The 26,893-nt window shown below is 36.7% G+C and overlaps 4 protein-coding genes and 1 non-coding gene across 5 annotated transcripts; 2 read left to right on the plus strand and 3 right to left on the minus strand.

Moving 5' to 3' along the window:
* Positions 1 to 1,745: 1,745 nt before the first annotated feature.
* On the plus strand, positions 1,746 to 2,552 carry LOC110942069 (histone H2A.6). Its single transcript, XM_022183768.2, has 2 exons — positions 1,746 to 2,013; positions 2,132 to 2,552. Exons 1-2 carry the CDS (start codon positions 1,825 to 1,827, stop codon positions 2,342 to 2,344), a joined length of 402 nt encoding a protein of 133 aa, XP_022039460.1. The 5' UTR covers positions 1,746 to 1,824; the 3' UTR covers positions 2,345 to 2,552.
* A 795-nt stretch (positions 2,553 to 3,347) lies between these two features.
* Positions 3,348 to 7,418, minus strand: LOC110942068 (formin-like protein 5). Its single transcript, XM_022183767.2, has 5 exons — positions 6,940 to 7,418; positions 6,097 to 6,559; positions 5,362 to 6,001; positions 4,659 to 4,861; positions 3,348 to 4,575 (listed from the first exon to the last, which is right to left on the minus strand). The coding sequence occupies exons 1-5, from the start codon at positions 7,084 to 7,086 to the stop codon at positions 3,512 to 3,514; spliced, it is 2,517 nt and encodes an 838-aa protein (XP_022039459.1). The 5' UTR covers positions 7,087 to 7,418; the 3' UTR covers positions 3,348 to 3,511.
* A 1,385-nt stretch (positions 7,419 to 8,803) lies between these two features.
* TRNAA-AGC lies at positions 8,804 to 8,876 on the plus strand. Its single transcript has one exon. It is a non-coding gene; the product is annotated as a tRNA-Ala (tRNA).
* A 449-nt stretch (positions 8,877 to 9,325) lies between these two features.
* Positions 9,326 to 10,518, minus strand: LOC110942067 (photosynthetic NDH subunit of lumenal location 3, chloroplastic). Its single transcript, XM_022183765.2, has 3 exons — positions 10,187 to 10,518; positions 9,610 to 9,896; positions 9,326 to 9,515 (listed from the first exon to the last, which is right to left on the minus strand). The coding sequence occupies exons 1-3, from the start codon at positions 10,461 to 10,463 to the stop codon at positions 9,417 to 9,419; spliced, it is 663 nt and encodes a 220-aa protein (XP_022039457.1). The 5' UTR covers positions 10,464 to 10,518; the 3' UTR covers positions 9,326 to 9,416.
* A 2,310-nt stretch (positions 10,519 to 12,828) lies between these two features.
* LOC110942066 (autophagy-related protein 18f) lies at positions 12,829 to 19,100 on the minus strand. The gene is made up of 7 exons (XM_022183764.2): positions 18,369 to 19,100; positions 17,217 to 17,663; positions 16,702 to 17,127; positions 15,282 to 16,241; positions 13,998 to 14,164; positions 13,208 to 13,528; positions 12,829 to 13,125 (listed from the first exon to the last, which is right to left on the minus strand). Exons 1-6 carry the CDS (start codon positions 18,552 to 18,554, stop codon positions 13,210 to 13,212), a joined length of 2,505 nt encoding a protein of 834 aa, XP_022039456.1. The 5' UTR covers positions 18,555 to 19,100; the 3' UTR covers positions 12,829 to 13,125; positions 13,208 to 13,209.
* Between the last annotated feature and the right edge of the window lie 7,793 nt (positions 19,101 to 26,893).

The following is a 26,893-nucleotide window of genomic DNA, read 5'->3' on the forward strand; positions in this document are numbered from 1 at the left end:
TGACGCAGCCCGCGTTAAGGATCAGGCTACCCTTACGCGGATCGCCTGGATCCTATTGTCAGTAAACGAATCTGCACTGCCCGCGCGGCCCGCGTAAGCTTCCTTGTTTCATCAACGCGGCCCGCCTGAGGCCTGTATTTCAAGATTTTCAAATATTTTGCCATTATTGCCCTGGCCTTTCGGTTTCGAAGGGGTAACTTTGCGATTTGGGCCTCGATTATTTGCGTATAAGGGCCTCGGAACTTCTACTCAACATATTAACCCTTGGTTAATTTATTATTACCCGAAAAGTCTTATCTTTCAATGTTTGACGCTTTTAACCCTTTTTATCGAATTCGATCATAACTTTCTCGTTACGAATCGGAACTTCGCGAGATTTAAATCACGCATTCTAGTGAGTATAATTTATCATTACAAAGCCTCGGGTATTCTCAAAGGTCACTCAGAGGTATAACTTAAACATGTTGACACATTTGGCCCCTGTAGTTTGTAATTCCTCACTTTCTTCCACAATTTGTTCCGTACGATTCATGATTCATTCGTTTGAAGGTACGAACATCATTTAGGGCTACTGTACAGTATATTTATCCCTCGTTGACATTTTTAACCCTCGAATTTACATACTTTCAATGTTTGTCAACTTTGGTCCTTTAATTAGTATTCAATACCACGTGTATACTTATGACACGTGTCACTACATTATTGGTCGAAAAATTTCGAGGTGTTACAGTCACCACGTAGGCATGCCACGTGGTTCTATGGGTCTTCTAGCGGTCAAAGAGGTCTCGTGTCACGCGACCGAAATTCCATATCAACGTCGCGTAGTGCGACGTGACCCAAATCCTGATTTCGTCGTTTTTCGTGCTGGTTTCCATCTTTCGCGTTTGGGATTGTTATGGCTTTATTTGAGGGATGTTTCCATCGTACGCGTTTCCATGAACGCTTGTTTGTGTTCGTTTGTTTCCATTTGTGTTCATGAACATTAGTTTGTGCTCATTTGTGTTCATCAACGCTCATTTTCGTTCCTTGCCTAAAAAAAAAAAAACACAAACGAACACGAACATAAAATCTCGTTCGGTAAGTGTTCATAAACACATATATTTCTTAACAAACGAACACGAACAAGGTCTTATTCGTGTTCGTTTGCAACCCTAGGTGTAGTATAGGTGGATGTCATAAGGTGTACAAATTATGTCGATGTCTAAATCTTAGATCGGGTTTCCATATATTTATTTACAAAATTACAGACATATATTTACTCCTTTTCCTCTCTTAAACATAGTTATCCATTGGGAATAGTCAAATGGTGTTGATGAGTTAAATAAGATATAAAATAGGTGCAAGTCATGGATTCAATCTCAATGATATGTAAGTTTAGCATTAAAAAAAATTACTTAAACCTACTTTTTATTAATAAAAAGAATAATTATTATTTATTAACACCAAATAAAAAACCCGAATTTAATCATGAAGAATAATTAATTATTAACACCAAATAATAAACCCGAATTTATTAAAAAAAAAGAATAATTAATTATTAACACCAAATAAAAAACCGAAAAATGTACGCTTTTTGGAGCGAAGATACCGCCATAGCATCAAACCAATCAACTAAACATACAAACCAATCTCAGCCCCACATCCCACTCAATCCAACGGCCCATATCCACGATCCGCATCCTCCATCCCTATTGGCTCACATCACATTCCCCAAACCAGTATATAACCAAACACCCCCCAAATCTTTCTCAAGATCAATCTCACCTTCCTTCAAACCCTCCCCCGTTGTTTAACCGTAAAAAAGCCACCGTCTTTCTCCACCCAATGGCCGGAAGAGGCAAAACCCTAGGCTCCGGAGCCGCAAAGAAGGCCACTTCTCGCAGCAGCAAAGCCGGTCTTCAGTTTCCGGTCGGCCGTATCGCCCGGTTCTTGAAAGCCGGTAAATACGCCGAACGTGTCGGTGCCGGAGCTCCGGTTTACCTCGCCGCCGTTCTTGAATACCTCGCCGCAGAAGTAAGTTTCACTTTCATTCACTCAATTTTGTTAATTTAAGGTTTTGGTGTTTTAGGGTTTTGGTTAATTTGTGGGTTTTGGGTTTTGATGTGGGAACTGTGAAATTGATGGTGTCCAGGTGCTAGAATTGGCCGGAAATGCTGCAAGGGATAATAAGAAGACACGAATTGTACCGAGACATATTCAATTGGCGGTGAGGAATGATGAGGAGTTGAGTAAGCTTCTTGGGGATGTGACGATTGCTAATGGTGGTGTTATGCCGAATATTCATAACCTTTTGTTGCCGAAGAAGGCTGCTGGGTCTTCCAAGTCAGCTGCAGATGATGAGTAGAGAAAGAAGATGTTGAATTTGGTTGGTGTTGTGTTGTTTAGGGTTTGGGTGTGTAGTGGCTTGAGATCTTTGTTGGTAGGGGTGATTAGAGATAGGGTTTCGGTTATATATGTTTATAACTTCAAATTTAATGAAAAAGTTGTGTTCTTGCCCCACCCTGATTAAAGGGCTTTATTGAAGAAAGAATTGGTTTCAGCGGTTGAATTTATTTTTGTTTGTATTTGAATTGTCTATTGCAATTTGAATATTTGCTCAGCTTGGTTTCAAAATCATCAGTAGGCCTGGCTCAGGTCGTTTCAAATAGAGTTTTTAGCTAAACTTTTTTGAGTTCTTTTTCGAGCGAGCTACGAGTTGCGTGTCGTGAGGTTTTTGAACAGCCCTTGTTCAATCCATTCTCTATCTGCAAGCCATTCCTCCTTACTATCAGTATAAAACCGGTAAAACCAATGTAACTTCAAAACCGACAAATTTCTTTTGCACTTAAGATTGGCACTAGATTCTCTAATTCCCCTAGTTTGGCCCCGAGCCATTGACCAATAAGAAACCATGGAAGTCTTCGAAGACTAGTTAGTTTTCCTATTCCAAAGGGCAAATACGAAAGTGAACTACAACCACGAATGTCCAAATGTTGTAGATTATCCATGTATCTTAGGCCTTCAGGCAACTCATGTAAGTCCCAACAAAAGAACAAAAGTAGCACTTGCAGGGTTCGGAGATATATAATGGACTTAGGCAAAACTCTTATACTCGAATGTGATAGATTCAAGTATTTCAGATGTTTGAGTTTGCAAATTGATTTAGGCAATGTCCTTAATTCAGTTTCATATAAGCATAATACCTTTAGATACACGTGGTTGAAAATTTGGCTAACACTGCCTTTATTCATTACTCTATACATAATTACTGACCTTAATGATGTTACTCGATTCATTACTCTATACATAATTACTGACCTTAATCGAAACTGGTTGCTTACTTTCTACAGTGATGAAACGAATGAAGCTTTGATAGTTGATACCAACTTTGCATTTGAGAAGAAGTTTGGTTCTTTGACCAAACTTCTTCAAAAGTCAAACCAAAAGTTAAAGATTGCAGCATTCATGTTGAAAGATGTCTAACTTATCGGCTCGGCAAATTGATGTTCAAGTACATAAAGGAAGGTGTGGTTTACGTTACAGACTGATCGCCATCTTCACTAGAACTATTAACTAAGCCTCCATCACCGTTTGAGGCCTCACTCTGATCGTCTTTCTTCTTCAGCGGTTTTATAGGAGCCGCCTGTATCTCTTTACACACCTTCTCCAAAATGATAAGAAAATCCCGTACAACCGAAAACAATCTCAGCCCTTCATCTTTCCCAGCGTTTCCGTGAAAGTAATCCACTGTACTTTTCACAAGACCCATTATCCTCTTCTCTTCTTCAACCATCCATGAAATCTCCTTCTCAGCAGTCTCCACAAAAGTCGATAAAATAAGCCAAAATTCATCGGGTTCCGCATCTTCCGATTGCTCTGCCAAATTCTTCATATCCGTGTTCAATGATTCACGGGCTTTCAAAAGCCCGGACCCAAGTTTAGAAACCGAACTGGTCAACCTCTCGACATCGATCATTGCCGCTTGTGTCACATTCTCAAGCTCGTTACTCAAACCGGAAACCACCTCCAGCCCGAGTTTGCAATAATGTTCATCCGCTTCTTCTTTAGAAGGTTCCAGAAGAAGATCTTCGGTTTTAATGGGGCTTATGTTTTTATCGCCTGCTTTGGCGGCCCGTGCCACTCGCATACCTTCACCCCTCATGATTTCTTGAACTACGTAATGTAAAAGAGTCGTTTTTCCATCGGTTCCTTTGACATCCGAGAGCTTTAAGAGTGTGTCCAGTTTGAATGCGGTTGCACTCCCACGAAAAGTTCCGACGTTCATCCGGTTCCCGGTTTTCAGAACAGCTTCCAGTAGTTTGAGGAACAATCGGCTTTTTTTAAGCTCTACACAAGCAGCCTCTAAGGTTTCAAAGGATTCTTTTATGTTTGCTTCTTCATCTTGAAGCGTGCACATGAATAATAACGATTCTAGCCTTTTGAATGCGTACGGTATTTCAACTAATATTTTTAAAAACCTCTCTGCAGATCCAAGCCGACTAAGATCCCCACCGTATAGCCGTAATTTCAATTCCTCTTCATCAGTTGGTGCCATTTTTAGCAACGTTTGAACGATTTCGATTGGCAGTTCGTTTCCTGATTAAAATTTATAAAAAATAAATTAGAAATATATATATATATATATATGTTCAAATGATTATGTTTTAGAAAAGAGTTACCTTCTATAAGTGCAACGGAAACTTCTTCAGGTGTCACATTTAGTGCTTTTAGAAGAATAGACAAATTCTGTGCTTTCTTTGGATCGATAATTTGAATGTAATGGATCGGAGGTTCTTTTGCTGGAGTGTTCTTGGTGTCTTGATCTTTGTTTTTACCGGGTGCTTGATAGCCGAATAAACTTTCAATCATTTCTTCGTTGAACCTATCATTCAAGAGATTTGTCATGTACTCATCTTCTGAAATTTATATATAGATAGTAAAATGCCTTTTTCGTCCCTGGTTTGACCACTTTTGCGACTTTTGTCCAAAGGTTTGCTTTTCCGCATTTGGATCCAAAAGGTTTGAAATGTTGCCATTTTTATCCGGCTCGTTAACTCCATCCATTTTTCTCCGTTAAATCAGAGGTATTTCAATCTTTTACGCTATCTTAAAGGGCAATTTGGTCTTTTTCACTTAATGTAAAAAGACCAAATACCCCTAAAAATGACCGAATTGCCCTTTAAGTTAATAAAAAAACGGAAATACCCTGACTTAACGGAGCCGGATGAAAATGGCAAGATTTCAAACCTTTTGGATCCAGATGCGGAAAAACAAACCTTTGGACGAAAGTCGCAAAACTCGCCAAACCTCAGGACGAAAATGACATTTTTTATTTTACTCTAGATAATCTAATATCAAAGAAGTGAGAAGAAAATAACTTACTGAAACGATCCGGATTTGATTCTATCCCAAACCATTTGTTGATCAGGATTAGTAGCACTAACTTTATCCCAGAAGAACGGTTTTAGCTTTGCTTTAGAGGCATCGACTGGATCAGCATGGCGACGTGGTCTGAAGCTTGCACCAAATCGTCGAGGAGGCGGTGGGCCACCACCTGCAGGCTTGGGTGGCGGTGGTGGTGGCGGTGAAGGCGCTACTTTATGCAATGGCTCATCCGAAGAAGGTCCAGGTGCGTTCGGAGCAGCTCGAGAGGTTTCCGGAGGAGAAGCTGCCGGAGCAGTGGCGGGAGAAGTAGCCGGAGAACCGCCATTGACTGGTGGCAGTGGGTGAGACGATTCTTTCCCTCCAACTGGTGACCTTGTCTGTCCAACATGAGGCCGTACAGAAGATTCTGTCTTTCGGGCAGGTCGTAAAGACGATTCTGCCCTTACAGCTCTCGGCTTCAGAGTATGCTGTTGTATAGATGGCTTTACGCTTCCAGCCGGCGCGTTTACAGAAGGATCCGAAGATGCGTTCATGTGCGGGCCTGAATCGACAGAGACGCTCGCATCCGTCTGTCTGTTTGACTGATTTTCAATATTTTTGTGTTTGCTCTTCGGTTTTAACAGTTTTTTTAAAGCACCTGCAAAATTTAATCGTATCGGAAAAAAACAATATGGAAACAAACGAACATTAACGAAAACAGCATTTATTTTATGACTTTACGTTTTTACGTACCACTAGTGGAATCCTTGCCAGTACTTAAGCTGGGAAGAGGCTTTTCGTCATTTTTAATGCCAGCCAAACCGTACTTCCTAGCATAACAATAATAAATAAGGCTAGCAAGACAAAGTGTTACGATCGCAGTAACGATAGCAACAACAGCAACTGTTCCAGGGCTAACGCTTTCAGCCAGCCTGCGTCTTCTAGGGGCACCGCTAGGTCTGTTATAAAAAGACGCTAGATACTCTAAGTACCACTTTTTGGTACGTTTATCTTTTCTGGATTTGGATAAAGCGATTTGTTTAGCTCTCAGACAATCTAATATAGTTTTCTTGACATGAGGATCTTGGACATTTATAGCTCTACACATTCTCTCTTTTCCCATAAGGGTTTTGTCACTGTCACAGTATTGAAGATCTCGAAAATCTTCCATGCAAGAAGCCGACTCTGCTCCACAGTTCACCTCTAATAACTCCGCCTGCAGCCAGTCAATTTCATCAGATTTCAACGACCATCAAACTAGCACATGATTTGACTTTACGTGTGTATTTATAACATAACAACAGATGATGAATGTAAATTAGTTTCCGTATGACATTGGTTACAGACTGATTTACTGAAATCCCATATAGTAATTTCCCATTAATATATAAGCAAAACTATACGATTCCGACCGAAAAGAGAGCTAAAGAAGCAGTTTAAGCGAATTTAAAGTGGCGTTTTTCAGTAGGTATTCAAACAGGTATTTGCACAAACACCTGGTGGGCACTTGTTGGAAGACCACTTTCTGGAGCAGATTGGATAACAAAATTTAAACATTTCATCATCTGTAACATATGTAAAAGAAGCATGTATTACCGTGTCATCATCCCAATCGATTTGATCGTCAAGAGGCGGTTTCTGGCAATCTCTGTCTGAATTCAAAGCCTCTGCCAAAGGGTATAGTAAAATGATAATTGCCATGAATAACATCACACCTTTGGCGCCCATTTTGTGTTGAAACATCAATTGGAATCATTTCATTAAGCCAACCGAAAGAACACGACCGCAGAAAGCATTGATCATCGCCAATCGAGCTTTTCTTTAAGGATTCAAATAATGTCATCGGCTAACAATCGAGAATTAGGGCGAATATGTTCAAATTCTGTCTTGTCAATCCTTTTCCACAGAGGCAAATATATTCAAATAGTGCAGAAGAAGATTGATTAGCGTTGAATTTGCATAGGTTTTAACGTTAAAACCTAAAAAACACGATATAGATTCCACAGAGTTCGTAGATATGAGAAGGGTGGACGTTGAGGTTGAGGAGACGAGAGCGGCAAAAAATAACGACATTCGACGTGATAAGTAGGAATGGGGAAAATTAAGAAAATAGTCATGCCAAAAACTTTTCCTTAATGATTTAAAATCTGGTTTTTATACTGTAACGGATTTGACTTAGAAACGATTGAATCGGATGTATAAGTTGGTTTAACCGGGCAGCTCAACCGGTACAGCCGACCGGTTTAAACCGGTTGCTCAATTTATAAAGATAAAAGGCTAAAAAAACGTTATATATTTGTTTAAAAAATTTGACAATACATTCTTAAGTACTCTTAATAAGTAACATTTTTAGGCGTATGACTTTATACGTTATGCTTTGGGAGTTGAAAAAAAAAACTTGAACTTTTACTTTTGACCCAAATATTGTTATCTTTTGTAATTTTAACCCACAATTTTTTTTTATAATTTTAACCCAAAACTTTTTATTATTTAAATTTTGTCCCCTAGACTTTTAATTTTTCACAAAATTCCGTTTTTCTAAATTTTTGGGGTTATTATGGCGCAACGTACGTATGCGGTTCAACGTTTTTATTATTCGTTCAAAAATTTGCAAGTTAACGCATACATGTGTGGTTCAACATTTTTACGTCTATTCCTGTTTGACAGGTTCGTCACAACGCACAAATCGAAGGTCGAGTCAATGTTGGTGTTTGCTGGCTGTGGTGTGATATTAGTACTATTTAGCATGGTTTTACACCCTGCCGCAACGCACGAGTGCTCAATTCTAGTTACTAATAAAATAATAAATGTTATAAAAAGTTGAATTTTACGGAGGTTTGATTTGGTTATTTCTGTTTGTTATGGTTAGAAAAAGAAACATCACGAAAACATGATTACTCATTTTTTCTTCCTCTATTATGCTAAAAAAGTATAAATGTAGTCCATATAATCTACCTATTACAAAATCAGTACTCTAGTTAGGAATATTATTGATGATTTTACACTGATAATTCTAAAATATTCTTCTTTACCCTAAGTTTGAATCTAATACATCTCTTTAAAAAACATATGTCTCTATCCAGTAGGATAGTCCCACAACATTATGACGATTTTACTTGAATTCGTACTTTACCAATGTAAAAGGACTAAAGAAGGTATCATTGTCTTCTTCAAACTTATGATACATCATTTTTTTTTTCATATTTTTGTTTGTTTTCAAAATTTATATTTATAAAACCCAAAGGGGTAAAACAACTTATCCATTCCCTATCGTCATCAACCACCATTTGTTGCCGCCAAGACCACACAAAGATCATAAATTCTTATGAAATCAAAACCACCACAAATAAAAAAACATAGTTGATGGCTAAACTACATTTGTTGTACGTATTTGTTGTCACCATAATAATCAGGTATTAAAAAGCTACAAATGAATTGTAATATTAATTCTTACATCAAAGGGGATGTAGCTCAGATGGTAGAGCGCTCGCTTAGCATGCGAGAGGTACGGGGATCGATACCCCGCATCTCCATTCTATTTTTCCATTGCAATTTCTAAAACATACATTTTAATTAAGATTTTTAGACAATAAGAACACACCTATTCAGTTGAAAAGATAAACAAGTGAAACACAAGTTTGTTGAACATCATTCACACTTAAAGCATCTCCCATGCTCGTGTTTGTGGCGTTTTTTTTTTTTATCTCTAGCGGTGGAGAAAGGAAGGATAGACGTTGAGCAAAAACGCAAGGAAGGATAGACGTTGAGCAAAAACGCAGGTATCCACGTGGAAGTGACGTTTTTGGCTTTGAGAGGGGCAATGCGGTAGGTATAGGTATCCACGTGGGAGCGTTTTTTAGAGCAACCACTAGAGATGTTATTTAAGCACACACATTTTAAAGTCTATATAACATACTTAGGGGGCTTTTGGTTCGCGGAATGATGAATAAATATCGATGAGTGGTTAATTACAAGTTTAGTATACGCAAAACAAACGTTGAATTCATATAAAACAGTAAACAAAAGTTGATTGAAGATCATTCACACTCATACATTTGATCACTCGAAACATGTTACGCCATTCTAGTCATAACTTCTTGAAGAATAACTGTCGTGTCCTTATACAATGCTTCGGTTTGAGGAAGATCCTTTTGTTTCACCGCGTCTTCCAGCTGTAAAGAAAAAAACCACACATGAATGAAAAACCAAACACATTTTAACCGATTTTTGGGATCATAGTCTCATACAACCTAAGATCATATTTACCTTTTCGACGGTATTGAACAATCTGTTAGCAAGATCAAGGAGTGGTGGCTTATCGTCGGGTGTGGCAGCCGAGATGACTTTATCAAAGTCAAAGTACATGAATGTTGACTTTAATCGAAGATACTTTCTAACATAGTTCCATGCATCTTTCCCTATTAAGTCTCCCAATGCTAGAAGATCAAATGCATACTTCTTTAGCCGAAACTGTCTTCCTTTAGTCCCAATATCCGCTATATACACACCCGTTTTGAGAAAAGACCGGGTACCCGTTTCCACATTATTGATCACTACAACAAGTACACACATTCCATCAATTGAAAAAAAAAATATAAGATTGACTTTCACCTTGAAAGTCAAACTCAGAAGGTTTCTAACTCAAAATTTGATCCAAATCCTCAACCGTTTCAAAATTTCTTGACGGTAAATCGAAGAGCATAACAAGTAAGTCAAGTGAAAACATATTCGTTATCGTTTTCGATCAAAATGATTAGTAATTTAGAACCAAAAACTGATACGTTTGACCTTGGAAAGTCAAATTCAAAGTCAAAGTAACAAGAGAGGGATGCTAGAGTGTTACTATTGGTTGCCCGTGGTATCGGTATGGGTCCGGTGAGCCATAAACCGTTGTCTTCGGCTAGCGAGACTGCAACATTAGAATTGGCAAAGAGTCCAATGGTGCCAATGCCTAATGCTAGTCTTCTTGTTGGTTTTAATGTGTAGTCTACACTTTCATCCGCCTTGTTTCGGGCCAAACTGGCGGCAGCCACATCCGTGCGGGGTACTTTGTCACCGGAGAGCTTCGGGATGGCCGGAAAAGTGCTGAAAATTTGGTTCAAGTTTGCCGTTGGAGCCATGGTTGTTATGGTTATGGTGTTGAGTTGATAAGAGTATTATGGATGGAAGGTATGTGGGAGTTGCTAGCCACCAAATAGACATCCTAAACTGAGGGCATTTATGTAATTTTCAGAAATGAACAAATTTTTTATTATATGTATTTATTTGCATATATAAAATGTTTTATATACTGTAAAAGAAAAAAAAACAATTTGGATTTAAATAATTCGAACCGGCTGTTTTTGACCAATAATAATCCTAAGACCATGTGTAGTGGTAATGTGGTATAATGCCTCCACCATGGGGCATTATCCGACACGTGACGTCCTAGTCAGCGATAGGGCATTATAACAAAAGTGGTGTAGTGGGGCATTATGCCAATACCCCCCATTCAATCATTTCACTTTTTTTTTTTAATTTAAGTTGTCACACAAACTTATTTTAATATTAGCTAAAAAGTGGCATATGAAGACAAAAGTTGGCTCAAAAGTCAGACATGTGGGGTGTGATTGGTGGATCAAATGTTCATCTCTCGCCCCAAAGCAAATTTGAGCGTGTTTTTTAAAACGCCAAACTGATTTTGTTTCAAAAATAACGCCAAAACACGCCTACTGTAATGGTAGTGGGGGCGTTTTGGGGCGTTATTTTTCAATTTTTTTAAAAATCACGCCCCACTACGGGTGGTCTAACTGAGTTTATTCCCGACAGTGGGCCCAACCTTATCATTTCGTCGTTTGGAGCACTTTTCGAGGTAAGGTTTAAATCAATCAACACGTATCCTCATTCTAACAAAAACCCAAAACATCGTTTTTTAACCTACAAGGTAAGGTTTACATTGAAAACTCCGTTATGTTTTTTAACGGCGGGTCATTATACAAACAAAATGAAAAAGTTGGTACCAGTGTCAGAATAAACTCAATTGGGATTATTATTGGTCAACAACAGCAGCCGGTTCGGATTATGCAAATCCAATTTGCATTGAACAAGATATAATTTGCATTGTTCGGATTAACATCTTTTTGACAGTTGGTTTACTTGTTAAAAAATGGTGTGATTTATAATTTGCGTGTTCATGGATAGCTTTTAATGACCTCTAAAACATGTTTGGTGTTCCTTTCCTTGCACGTCACGTTTAATGATAAGGTCATAAGAAGTTTTTGGTTGCTTCTTTTTAAGATTGTTTAGGATTACGGTTTTGTCTTTTATAAGATTGTTTAGGATTACGGTTTTGTCTTTTATAGGACTAAAAATGCTAGAGAATATTAGTAAAACATGATTACTTCTTAAAACTAATTAATTTATTATTTATAATTACACTAAAAATTACTACTTTTCTCTCTCATTTTCAATTACAAAATAATTTCTTAAATAATTAAAAAAATAAATAATTTTTTATACATTTATCATTACATTTTCCTTCTTTTTTACTCACAATCACTTTCTAAAAATATTAAAAAATTCATAGGCACAATCAGTGTTTTTTTTTTTTTTTTTTTTTTTTTTTTTTTTTTCCATATTTACAGATGAACGCTAATATTTTCTCTTTCCTTCGCTAACAACCTCTCGTAACCACTATCTATAATATGGAGGACTCTTTAACAGAATTTAGTGGAGAGGATGCGAATGCCGAATGCTCTAATATTCTTACAGATATATATTGTTCATATACCACAACCGATTAACCGAAACCCACAAAACTGACTATTATTAACCAATAACTATATTAATTGATGGTTCGGTTTTAAGGTAGGTGGTTGATTAGTCAGGTTTTTAATAGAAGTGGGATGTGGTATTTGAGTTCTTTAAGACGTTCTTTTCGAATTATTATCTATCTTAAAATGCTATGTCGATGCATTTTTTTTGCACCCCTCAAATTTTCACCATATGGCAATTTCTTTTGGCACTTTCACTATTAATTCACTTTACACCCCTAAAGTTTCAAACTTTCCATTTGCGTATTTACCCCCAAACCTATTTTTTAGCGTTCGTGTTTTTATGTATATGCCTGTATCAATTCGAGTTGGTTTATGTGTCGACTTGGGTAAATATAATACGTTTTCGTTCGACGGTATAAGTTATAGTTACTCTACATTTTGACCTCGTCACAAGCGCTATACGTAAAAATTCAACTTGTGTCAGTTTTCCCTTTATACACGTCTTATGTTTTTTTTTTTTTTTTTTTACTTTAGGCTTTGATTCAACCGCAATACTATTGAGTTAAATCGGATACAACAAAACGCGTGTTTTCATATCATTAACGCATCATATAACGCTTCGACTAATCCATTCTGTATTTGCAATGTATCCACGCCGCAACGCGCGCGGGTCAAATTACTAGTTAGGGCTAAAATTTCAACACATCAAAGAAAAACTAAACAGTTAAACTGTAGTAACTTTTTATAAGAAGTTTGATTAATATTTACCAGGCCTTTGAGAATACCATCACATCTTATAGTAAACCATACTCTTTCAAGACCAAAAACAATGTTGAAAGAAGCAAATGAATATGATGATGGATGGATATACTGCTATCCACATCATGTTACAACTGATTGATTATTCATAGGTTATTTACACAAGTCATGAAAACAACAAACCTTAAACCCCATAAGTTCAAGTAAAAAGCCCTCTCAATGTTCTTTACATTAGAAACCATAACATCAATAGACGTAAACGCCCCGCCTACATGTTAAAAACACAACATAAATATTTACGATCGGCATTATGTTCTTTCGAGTCTCGTAAAAAAAAAGTAAAACGTTACCTTTAATCGAACTCGGCGCCTTGATCTTCAAAGTGGTTCTCAAGTGTCTGACCTATGTTACTATTTACAAGCTCCGAACGGGTCTCACTCACCGAGTGTTCTCTGTTATCTACAACAGTCTCCGGGAGAGTGTGAGATATTGGACGGCTGTCACTATTTACATCGCCATCGGTATCTTTTACCGGCATTTGACCAGCATCATCCTCCCCGGTTTCTTCATCGCCGTTGTCATGTCCACCGTCTGTTTCAATGTGGGTCTTGTGTGAAAACGGCTTCTCGTGTTCATAGACCACGTTATTGTTGTTATCTATAGCCGGATCTCTGGATATAACAAAATTTTAAATTTTAAGCAATGGTGGTCCTTAGGCCTGTAAATGAACCGAACGTTCATGAACTTGTTCGGCGGAAAGTTTGTTTATGTTCGTTTATTTAATAAACAAACGGACATGAACACAATATTCTGTTCGTGAACGTCCGTTTATATATATATATATATATATATATATATATATATATATATATATGTATTCGTTTAAGTTTGACTGTTTATGTTCGTTTACGTTCGTGAGCTGTCTGTTTAGGTTTTAAACGAACGAACATAAACGAGCACAAACATGCCGATTTTCTTAATAAACAAACATGAACAAAATAATGTGTTCGATTATATGTTTGTGTTTGTGTTCGGTTAAAGTTAAATTAACAAACACAAACATGCCTTTGTTCGTGTTCGTTCGTTTCATTTACAGGCCTAGTGGTCCATAATACTATATAGAAAAAAACATATGCATACCTTGCGATTTGAGCCTTAGGTCCTTGAAGATAATCAACAGCCGGAACCAAATATCGAGATTTAGCTTCAACCGTACGAGTTGAAATCTTCTCAATCTCCAATTCGCCGCTTAAATTCTCTTCCCCGTCCACATTAATATCATCTATCGTTAAAGACTGAAAACAAATCTGCCGGAAACAACAAATTCAACAGAAATTAATTGGTAGCTTGCGAAACAAGTCGAACAGATCAACGTAAACATGCTAGTAGGGGTGTGCACAGTTCGGTTATTAGCCTTAACCAAAACCGTAACCGAAATCATCGGTTAATGTATTTTATTAACTATTAGGTTTTCAGTTAATCCGTTCGGTTTATTCAGTTAATTTGTCGGTTTTCGGTTTGGTTAATAATCAAACTAAACTTGGGCTAAATTTTTTACTAAGAAATACATGGAATGAAGGTATAAATACATGAATTGGATGTTTAAATATATGAAATGGAGGAATAAAACATAAAATACATGAAATGCAGGTGTGTATATATATATATATATAGAAAGAGTATATCGTACATTACGGCTTAACGTACTTCACGTACAACAACGTGCGTGATTTGTTCTATAAAATGTGTGATTAATGTTTTCAATATGCGTGATTATTGTGTTTCAACATGCGTGATTTTGGATTTTTGAGTTATAACGTGCAACGTGCGTAATTACCTGTCGTACGTGATGTACGTTAAGCCGTAATGTACATTAACCTTCCTCTATATATATATATATAGGGTTAGGTTAACGTACAAATGCCCTTATCGTACATTACGTACGCTACAATCTCAGCCGTCAGATCATCTTCCCGCATTGAAAATCGCATGTTTTTTTTTTTGTAACATTTCGCATGTTGGTTTTTTAACATGCGATTTCATCAAAATTATCACATGCGAAATTGTTACAAAAAAACAACATGCTATTTCATCAAAAATTATCACATGCGAAATTGTTAAAAAAAAACATGCGATTTCATCAAAAATTATCACATGCGAAATTGTTACGAAAAAACATGCGATTTCAATGCGGGAAGATGATCTGACGTAATGTACGATAAGGAATATTGTACAGTACACTTTCTCTCTCTCTATATATATAGAGAGGTCCGGTTCAGTTCGGTTCACTTCAGTTAACCAAGGGTACAAAAAAAACCGATATCCGATCTTCGGTTAACTTTGGTTTGGTTTTGTCGGTTTTCGTTTTCGGTTAACGGTTCGGTTTTTGCTCACCCCCGCCCTAACTAGTTAGATAATCTGTACCTGCGGTTTTGCCCATAGCGGGGTCTGAAACGCGTGCATCTGTAATTCGGCTTCAGAAATATAAACATGGTTTTTTTCCTCAAGAACAACACTTTCTTTCTTGATTTTAGTCGCACCTTCGAAATAATCAACACTTCCATTTTCGGTTCTTTCAGGGAATACTTTTCTATTGTCTAAATGCGCGTTTTCGCCATAAATGTCGATATTTTCTTCTCGTTCCCTTCGGTTCTGTTTATTACAAACATTCCACTTCTGAATCGGCTCAACTATTAATTTTGATACATTATCAGGTGACGATGATTCATATACGGTATCTAATTCAGATGAGAATCGCAACGCGTACTGTATCACACAACCAGAAGACGAAAAAACAAGCATATGGTATTTCGATAACGTGTGACCCGAATCGGAATCGAGATTGTTACTCTTGCATTTATGGAAAGTTGATGCGATGACTCCGGAACACGAATTCATCCTACCGGATGCCGCCACTGCCGCCCCGTTCACCACGTTTCTCCACCCGCTGTTTCCGCTTCTTATTCTGCTGACGGCGGAGAGCGTAACCGGCGGCTTATTGGCGGCATCGTAAGCGCGTTCTTGATCGCTAGTAGTTAAAAACTCTTCAGCGGATTGCATATTAACCGGGTCCCCTGACGGAGATATAGCAAAAAGATGGCTAGTTCCTCGTGACGAACTTATGGTGATCCAACGGCTATCGACACTAAAACTTATGTCCTGTATGACCGCGTTTGTAAACCCACGTTGAAGCCTGTAAAGATGTGTGTAAGACGTGCCGTTTGCGGGTCCCGGTGTGATACGGAATACGTTAAAACTATGACCGTGAACCGAAGCTGTCACCAGTAAAATACCGCTGGGATCGAAACATAAAGATGCGATCGGACTATCATGCGCCTTAAATTGCGTGATTACCGATTTGCTCACAACATCTCTGACAATCACCTGACAAAAAGGAAAAGTTTCATTAATTTCATCGAACATAACTCGTTATAATGGTAAGAGTAAAATGCCATTTTCGTCCTTGAGGTTTGGCTAGTTTTGCGATTTTCGTCCAAAGGTTCGTTTTTTCGCATCCGGATCCAAAAGGTTTGAAATCTTGCCATTTTCATCTGGCTGGGTAACACCATCCATTTTTCTCCGTTAATTTAAAGGGCAATTCAGTCTTTTTCACTTTATGTAAAAAGACCGAATTGCCCTTAAAGTTAACAAAAAGATGTCAAAAAGACGTAAATACCCCTGACTTAACCGAGAAAATTGGATGGAGTTAATGAACCGGATGAAAATAACAAGATTTCAAACCTTTTGAACTAACCTTTGGACGAAAATCGCAAAACTAGCCAAACCTCAAGGACGCAAATGGCATTTTACTCTAATGGTAATTTCCTATCAATTAAACAAATACCATTCCGACGTTTTCTGTATCAGGTAAACGGCCATTAGAGTTTCCAAGATCCTTCCGTCCCGTGTCATTGACTTGTGAAATATTACCGTCGGGTAAAAACTCCGAGTAATATCTCGAAAGCTTCTTATAACCGATATCCCCGAGTGTAACAATCCCGACAGCAAGCTGCTTGCTCGATTGTTTCGCATAGTGTGCGACAATGCTCCCATTTGAGCCCGAAGCGGCAGACGTTTTGGGGCGCGTAAGATGTTGCGGGCTAATACATGTGTTAGGTGATGGCACCATACTGCCACTGTAAGCGATCCATCTCGGGCCCATAGCAAGTGGGCCTAGCCCGATGTTTTCAAACCGCGTGGAGCTCGTTACTATCGGATTCGTGAGAATAGTGTACTCGCGTTCTAGCGTTGCAACATCGAAACAATGTACCTGTAACACGTATGTGTATACATATGACTTACTATGTTCATGTAAATTGTATGCATAATTGTGTATACGTAACGGAAAAGCTAACAAACCTGTGCTGCTTGTAAAACCGCAACAATGCGGGAACTGCATCGAACAGAGTAAACAACCGATCTGAACTTCAATTCTTTTATATACGATTGAGATTTGAACGAATAGAACCATACAACTGTAGGCGCATAGCCACCGTTTGTTTGATCGTTATTATGTTTCGTGTTTCCGTTGCTAGAAACGGTGGGCCCAGCCCGAGCATTTCCACCGGCAGAAAACGACCGGTCTGCACAAAGTACCAGCAGAGGGTGATCGTTTGAGTTCGATACAACTGGTTTTGGCAGTATTTGCATAAAGGTAACGGCACCGTCGTATCTTGAGACTATGTTGCGCACATTGTTTGCGTCTTCGACGTCCCACACTTGGAAACCGTATTGATACCCGAGTAATAGCACGCAGCGTGAAATGCCATCCTCGCTTTCCAACTTGTCAAACCCGGCCCATAGCACCTTTGTTGAAAAACATAGAAAAACGCAAGTCATTCCCGGTACGAGAAATCAATAAAGCTACTATTACCATATGAGTAGGGGTAGTAATCAGTAATCACTGACGTATACGGTATACTTTAGAAAATGGGTTGATTCGGGTATAAAAACTTGCATACAAAAGGGTCAATTTGGTAATTGGTACTACTCGGATTATTTAACGGATCAAAACGGGTTACTCTTACAAAAGTTGCTAACTTAAAACGGGTCAAAACAGGTCAACACCACAAACGATGATCGTTTGTCGCCATCGACGCCGCTCTCGTCACCTCCACCCGTCACCAATAGCCGCCGTAAAAAGGTAAAGCAGGACGAACCCATTTTGATACTTTTTTTCATTTGAAAAAAAAAACTCGTTTCAACCAGGAGTCGATTTTTTTCCGAAACTATTTTGACCCAAACCATATTGATACTTTTTCAAAACGACTTGTTTTGACCCGAACCAAAGTGATACTTTTTTTAAAACTACCTATTATAACTCATACCTATTTTGCTCATAACCCGTTTCGACCCGTTTCCCAATCCAACCCATTTCACCAGGCTTACACATAGCAAGATTTATATACCTAAATAAACAAAATTCTCATTTCTCACTAAAATTCAAGAATTCTACAAATGTGTAAACAAACTTCAACAAAAACAACAAACCAGTCTCAAAATTCCCCTCACCTGATCAGGAACTGCATCCGCATCCCGGTCCACAATCGTAGAAGCCGCGGACCGAACAGTAGACGCAACGGTGGATGCACCGGACGACACAATCCTCAAATAACTCGAAAATGACCGAATCGAACTCGGTATAAACCCATTGTTCCCACCACCACCACCACGTTGCTTCTGATCAATCTTCCTCATCACACACCTCAAAAACTAATCCAATTCAACACAACTAAACAACTAAAATAAAAAATAAAAATAAAAACACCCCTTTTGCACCGATCATAATAACAACCACATAAATGATTAAAAAAATAATTAAAAAAAAACACTTTTTTTTTCTTCCAAATTCAGAAAAACCCAATACTTATTATTAACAAACAAATTCGAATCCCTTAGAAAAAAAACAACAAAGGGATTATGTGTTGTGGACTTCTGGGTGATGTATATACAAGGCAAAGAATCTGATAAACTAAAAAAGATGAGATTTTTATGAAAGATTGTTAGGGTTTTGTGTGTATGTACATCTAAATCTAAATCTAAATCTAAATCTGGGTGTGTAAATTAAGTAGCAATAATAATAAGATGAAGATGAAGATGAAGATGAAAGCAAAAGATTGTAGTTGAGAAAAGGATAACGAATTGAATAGAAATGAATTGAAGTGAAAAGAAGAGATTTTATGGTTTTACGGAATTGAATTCGAGAGACCCTCCCACACGTATCATCCCCGGTTTTTCATTTTCAAGGTTTTTTTTCCTTTTTTTAGGTTTTTGACTTTTTCAAACTAGTTTATGCCCCACCAGCATTGCAGTGCGGTAGTTTAATAATATAATAATATGTATGTATGTGTTTCGGTTCTTTGTACATATTACTTATAATATGATCTCATTAAAAACTAGACATAAATAAAAATACGCATGTCAAAGTATTTTTGTTTTGATAAAGTTTAGGAATTATAAAGTAACTTTATTAAAGTTCGAGAGTAGTAGCAGTTGTCCACCAATAGCTAACGGTCACTATTCGCCCGGGTTGATTCGTTATGGTAGCAATGAGAAAAGGCTAAAAGATGAAATACTAAAATGAATAAAAGTAGAGGGACTAAACATGTACACTGCCAAAAGTTAAAGCGGGGGGACTAAACACGCATATAAAGAAAGTTAACTAATAAAATAAAAGTTTTTTTTTCTAAAAACAGAGGGGTTAAACACGTATATTAGCGAAGTTGAAGGTTTACAAGTAAAATACAAAATGCGACAATCAATTATTTAAAAGAATAAAAGTAGAGGGACTAAACATGTACACTACCAAAGTTGAAGCCAAGGGTCTAAACACGCATATAAACAAAGTTAACTAATAAAAAGAAAACTTTTTTTAACAAACATAAACTCGTGTATTAGTGAAGCTGAAGGTTTAAAAGTTAAATACAAAAAACGACCAATGAGGGGGGTGCCAGACAGATGCCTGACACTATTCCCTCTCATAGTGTTTGTAGTTATAGGCAATTTCATTTTTGTCGGATGGATTTTACATTTTCGATCCTTGTATAAACCTTAAATTGCTAGTTTAGTTTACTTGCGTTCTAGAATATATACGATACATCTGCACTTTAGAAAATTTGAAATCTTAACCTTTTGATTGTATTGTTAAGCCTGAATCATAGAAGCCGTAGACCAATACTCAAAGTGTAGATTGTAGATGTAACACTGGCTAAACATGTAGATTTTCTATGAATGATTTATGAACACCTTTAGTTTTCGTTAACAACAATCTAACATGCTTCTATCTTATACTACTTTGTACGGTGGTACTCGAACTCTCGATCTCATGACCACTGTTTTACACACCATGATGTGCTATGCCATAGTCCCTTTGCTTTGAACATCGCTAGGTTTATGATTCTGTTTTGTTTTAACACATATGACGATTTGTCACTAACACGACTAATTAACAACTTCCTTGGAAGTTGGAATGGTATATTCGTTTCGGAGTTGATAGTGTACCGATAGGGTAAATATTCAAAGGTGCGTAAGATAGTCATGAGATATAACTTCGCATGCGTTACCATATTATGATACAAAGTGTCTAGAGGTCCATATTTGAGTTAGTTGTGATGGCTATAGAGTTGGCTATAGTTTGATGTGTGTGACTGCAAGGAGGCTACGATGGTGTACATTACATTATTATTAAGTCACATAAATTATTGATAATGTCACATAAATTCATGCTTCATGTATCAACCATATGCAAGATTATTGGAATAATAGTGAACGGATATATGCAACATAATGGAATGTAACTATTTAATGGATTTGACAACTTATATATACTAAAAAAACTTAAGTTATTCATTTGTCTCAAAAAACTTTACAGCTATATAACTTTTAATTAGTTTTATATTATTTGTCTTTTATGGTTTGTATGTTGACATAAAGATGAATTATTTCATTTGTCTCAAAAAAGCGTACAGCCACAGAAAATGATTAAGTTATAATATAAAGGTAAATATAGGTGTATATGAGTAAAAATAAGAATATTCGAATTTAAATAAGGTTTGTATAAGCATATTCGAACTGAAAAAATAAATATAGGTGTAAATAACAAAATTTTATATAATTTGTCTTTTAAGGTTTGTATGTTAACATATCTTAATCGAATGAACATTGCTGAACTGCTTTATTTTTTTATGTTTTTACTTTTATTTAAAGTACTTCAAATCATACAGTTTAATCAGAACCGTACCATGTCGATACAGGGAACCGTCCCCTATTTGATGACTATCAGTAGTTTTTTTTTTTATAAGTGCGGTTGAATTGTTGATTTGATTTAGTGTTTCGATTACTTTCAAGTTTTTTTTACGATTGTTATACACTATAAGGTCTGAATTTGGGATCACTCAGATACTCTTTCAGCTCTTTTAAAATCTTTATCAAAAACATTTTTGCAAATAATGAAATTTGAACTTCGGAACTCGTATAGTCACGTGAAAGTGTTTGTTACATAAAAGTCTAAGTGTTTGTTACATAAAAGTCATATGAAAGTGTTTTTTAACTTATGTAGTAAGATGTGAGTAGCTAAATTAAATATTATACCTAAGAAAATTACTTAGGTCTTTATTTTTATTTTTTTCGTTTAAGAAAAATATATTAATGTATTATTTTATATATAAGCAATATAAAAATTTATTATTTAATATTTAATTTTTAGGTAAACTGGATCTAAAATTCAAATTATAATTCACTGATTGAAAATAATTTGTACTAGTAATTTGACTAATAATACTCATAACTTTTAGACTATCTTCATTGGTGACCAAACCCAACCTAACCTTTTATTAAAAAATTAATATCTCTTTCTTCCACCTACACAACCCAACTCTACTAAATTTTTAACACACATTCACAACCCATCCCAACCTAAAAATATATGTTTTTGAACGAACTCGGTTTTTAAAAAAAATTATATCGGGATGTTCACAAAAATAACATAAGAAATACTGTGTATTTAGTTTTTCTTTAAAGTTTAAATATTTTAAGTTATTTGATTAATTGTATGATTAGGGGTATTAGTTTTGGTTGCAACCAAGGTTGCTCCACCAACCTGGTGGTCAACTTTGGTTGGTATTAATTTCTTTTTTTATTTTTTTAATTACTCAAACTTTTGTCTTATTGGTGACCAACCTAACATTAGGTCACCAATGAACATAGCCTTATCGTCTTTGTTAAGACATTCTCATTCCAACCTAAAAGTAATTCAAGTGGTGTTAATTTTCATTTATATTGTTTTAGTAATACTCATAACTTTTATTGTCTCTGTTAACGACATTCTCATTCCAACCTAAAAGTAACTCAAGTGGTCTTAATTTTCATTTATATTGTTTTAAAACAATTTACAACATTTTGATTAAGATAAAATGGTCCTAACTTTCATTTTTATTGTTTCAAACAATTTATAACCTTTTTATTAAGATAAAAATTAGTTGATTTTAAAAATTAGTTGATTTTTCATGAGGGGCATACAAAATTATTTTTGTGTTAGTTTGGATTGTTAAAATCCAGTTTATCATTTTTAAATATTAGTTATAACGTCATTTGGTTTTATAAGTTAGGCCCAATCAGTAAACCATCCAAGGTCGATTGCCGCTTGGCCTTGTGGCACCGGGTGTTTATATCTACAAAAATAATACGAGTTCAAGTTTCATAAGGCGTTAAAAAAAGTAAATCGTCTTGAAAACATTGCTTTTATCATATGTATACGTTGCCTTCATTATATGTATGCATTGCTTTCACACAATCTTAGCCAAACAAATGCTTTCCTTATAGACTTGTTCGGAAGAAAAGGAGGCATTCTTTTTCTTGTAATAGTAATCATTATTTGGTATTTGATAAATTTAGTTATTTATTTTTTTATCTTATTACATAGTATTTAAATATTTGATTAATAAAAATGAGCGTTACAATGTTACAAGATTTTTCATATTTATATTTATTGATTATTGATGCTTACACTTATTCGGTATTCTTCTTGTGGTGTGGTTTTCTCCCCGAGAACTAACACCACCCATACATCTTGTTTTCTTCCTTGGCCCCTCCAATCTGATTGAGTGTGATTTTGTTGTATATAGATATATTTGATGGTTATCTATAATTCGTTCTTTGTTCAAATCCTATTAGATCGGGACGTCTTGTTCTTATTTGCTTGGGTAGTCAACCGATTAACATTAAGCTCGATTATCTTCTGTTTGAATTGAATGTTACTTTCATCTTACACCAATCTTGTTGCTTACCTTAAAAAACTAAAACAAAATAAAGAGTAGAGTACATGGGTTTACACTCAATCTCAGGTTCAGCCTCATTTGAAAAAATTCAACAGTCCAGTCCTGTCGTTTTCAATTGCTCACAATCAAGACCCTGGACCAGACGGTCGTTAGTTGACCGTCAAGTAATGTAACTACAGGGAGGGTAGAAACGTAGTTTCGCAAAAATATAAAACTTGTTCTACCTTTTAATCCCCAATCTTCATTCATAAGCCACACTCCACTCCTCCCCTCCCCCAAACCCTCCCGCTTCCAAAATTCTCCGGCGACATAGACATATGTCCGATCATCAACACAATGAGGCAATACGTTGTGATATTATTCACATTCCACGTTGTCGGTACGACATTGTCTTAATTTTGCATTTTTCAACTGATTTCGTGAATCGTTCCTTGTATGAAAACTAAATTTTGGGTTGTTTATCTTTGATTCCAGTCGGATTCAAGGTGCAGGTCACTAGACAGTATGTAAGAATCCAGTATCGGGTCCTGACGAGGACCGACAGGGGGTTTCGGGTAGAACTTTGATTCCAACGTCGCCGATGAATGGTTCCTGGACCTCGTTGTACGTATATGATGCATATCTAATATCGTAACTATAGTTGTTGTTGTTGCTTAGTAGTTGTAGTAGTTGATGAAGACTGCTAGTCGCAATAGTTAATTTGGGTTGATCAAATTTTAGGTATGTAAGATCAGTGATCATCGGCAACCCTTGTTTTGGATATTTCTCTATGTTCTATGACTTATTTATGACATTTTATCAATGATGATGGATTTTATTTAAGTATGCTTACTGTTGTTGCTAGTTGAAGGGTATATAGTCAGACCATTATATGCTTAGATGGTATGCTAGTATTTAGAAAGCTTATTTAAGTATGCTTACTGGTGTTTGTTAAGATTTGAAAGCTTTTGTTTAGTATTAGGAAACCTTTAAATGATGTGGTTAGATGAACATGTTCTTGAATGAACTATAACTGATTCGGGTTGACCTGCTGTCTTTAGTCATTGTATTGGATGTCCATTTTCATTGTGCACTTAACTAAGTATATGTACTACGAATGAACAAGTATATGACTGACAATAGATAACATTTTCTTTGAGTGAACATGTATTTTATTTAACAAAACAAATACATTTAACTATAATTGAGTTTGGAAGTTGAAACATGTTTGGCTAAGGTGAGGTCTTTGATGATTAGACACGAGGTAAGAAAACAGAGGTCAAAATGAGGACCAAACATGCTTGACTAACATAAAGGTCAAAACCAACAAAGTATGTTTCAAATCTAGTTAACTTTGTTATTACGGGCTATTGATGTTGTTGTTAATACGTTCATATTGCAGGTTAAGTAAGGTTAATCAGTGCTTAGTTGATTAGGAATTGTTTTGAATATGGAGGGAAATCATGTAAAAAAACTTTCAGGGACTGGAATTGTAAGTAAACTTTTGGGGTATTTTAGTCGTTTCACTGAAATACAAACGGTCAGTTTGGTCCAGGGTCTTGATTGTGAGCAATTGAACATGACAAGGACTGGACTTTTGATTTTTTTCAAATGAGTGCTGAACCTGAGATTGGATGTAAACCCCAGGGACCGAAAGTGTACTTTACTCTAAAATAAAATAAAACAAACGAACATCACTCCAAGGATCTAGTCGTGCGTTACCATAGAGTGGAAAGTGCGGACGTTATGTTACATTTTCCAAAGACTTAGGAAGGAAAATCGTAATATAACCCTTTACACATATTATTCGTGTAATCAACTTTAGACAAGCGAGTCAAGCTTTGTTCAGAATTGTCAATTTTACAGATGTAAATACTAATCTAAACTTCACAGTCAAATTTGAACAAAATTTACCAAAGGTGTAATTATATATAAAAAAAATATTCATTAATTATTGGATAACATCTTTTATTTTCGTTTATTATTATTGATTGTTATCCACTCCATATTTAGAGGTCGTATTTACGGAATGTTTGTTTTGGCATTCCTATTTATTTTGTACCTTTGATTGAGAATGTATCAGAAAACAATCTTCTCATCTTTCTTGTTAATTCCATTATGGTATCAGAGCAGGTTTCACAAACCTAGCTCTTGATCTCGATTCAGGAAGATGACAGGAAACGATAACCAAAACAAAAACAAGGATGGAGAAGGTTCTGGCGGTGGGATCGCGTATGACTCACCCTATTATCTTCATCCATCAGACTACCCCAAACAGCTTCATGTCAATGAAGTTCTCACCGACAATAACTTTGCCGATTGGAGTCAAGAGATGACAAACTTTCTGTTTGCCAAAAACAAAATAGAGTTCGTCGATGGGACGATCAAGAAACCTGAGAAATCTTTGAAGGACTACATGCCGTGGATGCGTGTTGATGCTATGATAAAGGGTTGGTTGACAGCCGCCATGGAGAAGAACATACGAAACAGTGTCAAATATGCAGGTACGGCGTCAGAGATATGGACAGATCTGAACGAACGTTTTGGGAAGGAGAGTGCTCCTAGGGCGTATGAATTAAAACAAAAAATCGCTTCCACTCGACAAAGTGGTGCCTCCGTCTCAACCTACTTTACCCAGCTACGGTCTGTATGGGATGAAGCCTAGTCCATACATCTTTTCCCACGTTGCACCCGTGACAAGTGTGAATGTGATATGGGCAGAAAGATAAACGAACATCTAGAAAAGGAACACCTTTATGAATTTTTGATGGGCTTAGATCCTGATTTCACAGTTATTAAAACACAAATCCTAGCCATAAAACCGATTCCATCACTTGGAAATGCGTATCACATGGTGGTTGAAGACGAGAAGCAGAGAGCTATTTCGGCTGAGGGAAGAGCACCACCAGAATCCGCTGCGTTCAAAGCTGCACAAAAGCGTGAGTTTTCCTCGGGCCAAAACAAAGAAAAGGGTGGTTCAAGGGCTGTGAAAGAAAACAATGAACATTGCACCTTCTGCAATAGAGATGGGCATAAGCGAGAGGGCTGTTTCAAGCTGGTCGGGTACCCAGAATGGTGGCCCGGGAAGAAAGGAGAAAAGGTGTCACACCCCAATTTCCACGTGTATCACCGGTGGGCCCGGTGGGGGATTACCGTGACGTAGTTGGCAACAATATAGTCAAACCACACAATTATATAAATGCACAGCGGAAGCTTAAAGATAAATATATACTTCAACCTCTGGTTGTGATATCAAATGTATTACAGAAGTCGAATGTATCCACAGCGGATCAAAATAATAATAAAATATTGTTCAATCAGATACGGCATCGAGTTTGCGAGACTATTCGTGATGCCTAGGAAGCTATTACCAGCCCATTTCGTATAGTACCTGCACTTAATCTTTTGGGGAAAAATACGTCAGTTTACACTGGTAAATACATTCAACTGACACATTTGAAAATGTTTATTAAAATTGATTTGAATGCACAAGGCACAAACTCTTTTATAACTTGGGAAAATTATTAAAATCTTGTGAACGTATTACATGTTCTTTTATGCGTTCAGTAGCCCGGATCGTGCCGGGTTAAAGATTAATAGACACACCACATTGCGTAAAACCGTAGTATAGAAACCAACGGCTACGTCTTTTAATTAAATGTCGACAATATATACCGGGTGTACGCCTACACCGGGATGTCGATGGTCGTGGCCATTTCGTAAAATGATGCCAACCCCCCAAAGGCTTTTAAGAAACAAAACTGTTTAAATGAGCCGATCATA

Source organism: Helianthus annuus, chromosome 5, assembly GCF_002127325.2.
Source record: "Helianthus annuus cultivar XRQ/B chromosome 5, HanXRQr2.0-SUNRISE, whole genome shotgun sequence".
NCBI classification, from domain to species: domain Eukaryota; kingdom Viridiplantae; phylum Streptophyta; class Magnoliopsida; order Asterales; family Asteraceae; genus Helianthus; species Helianthus annuus.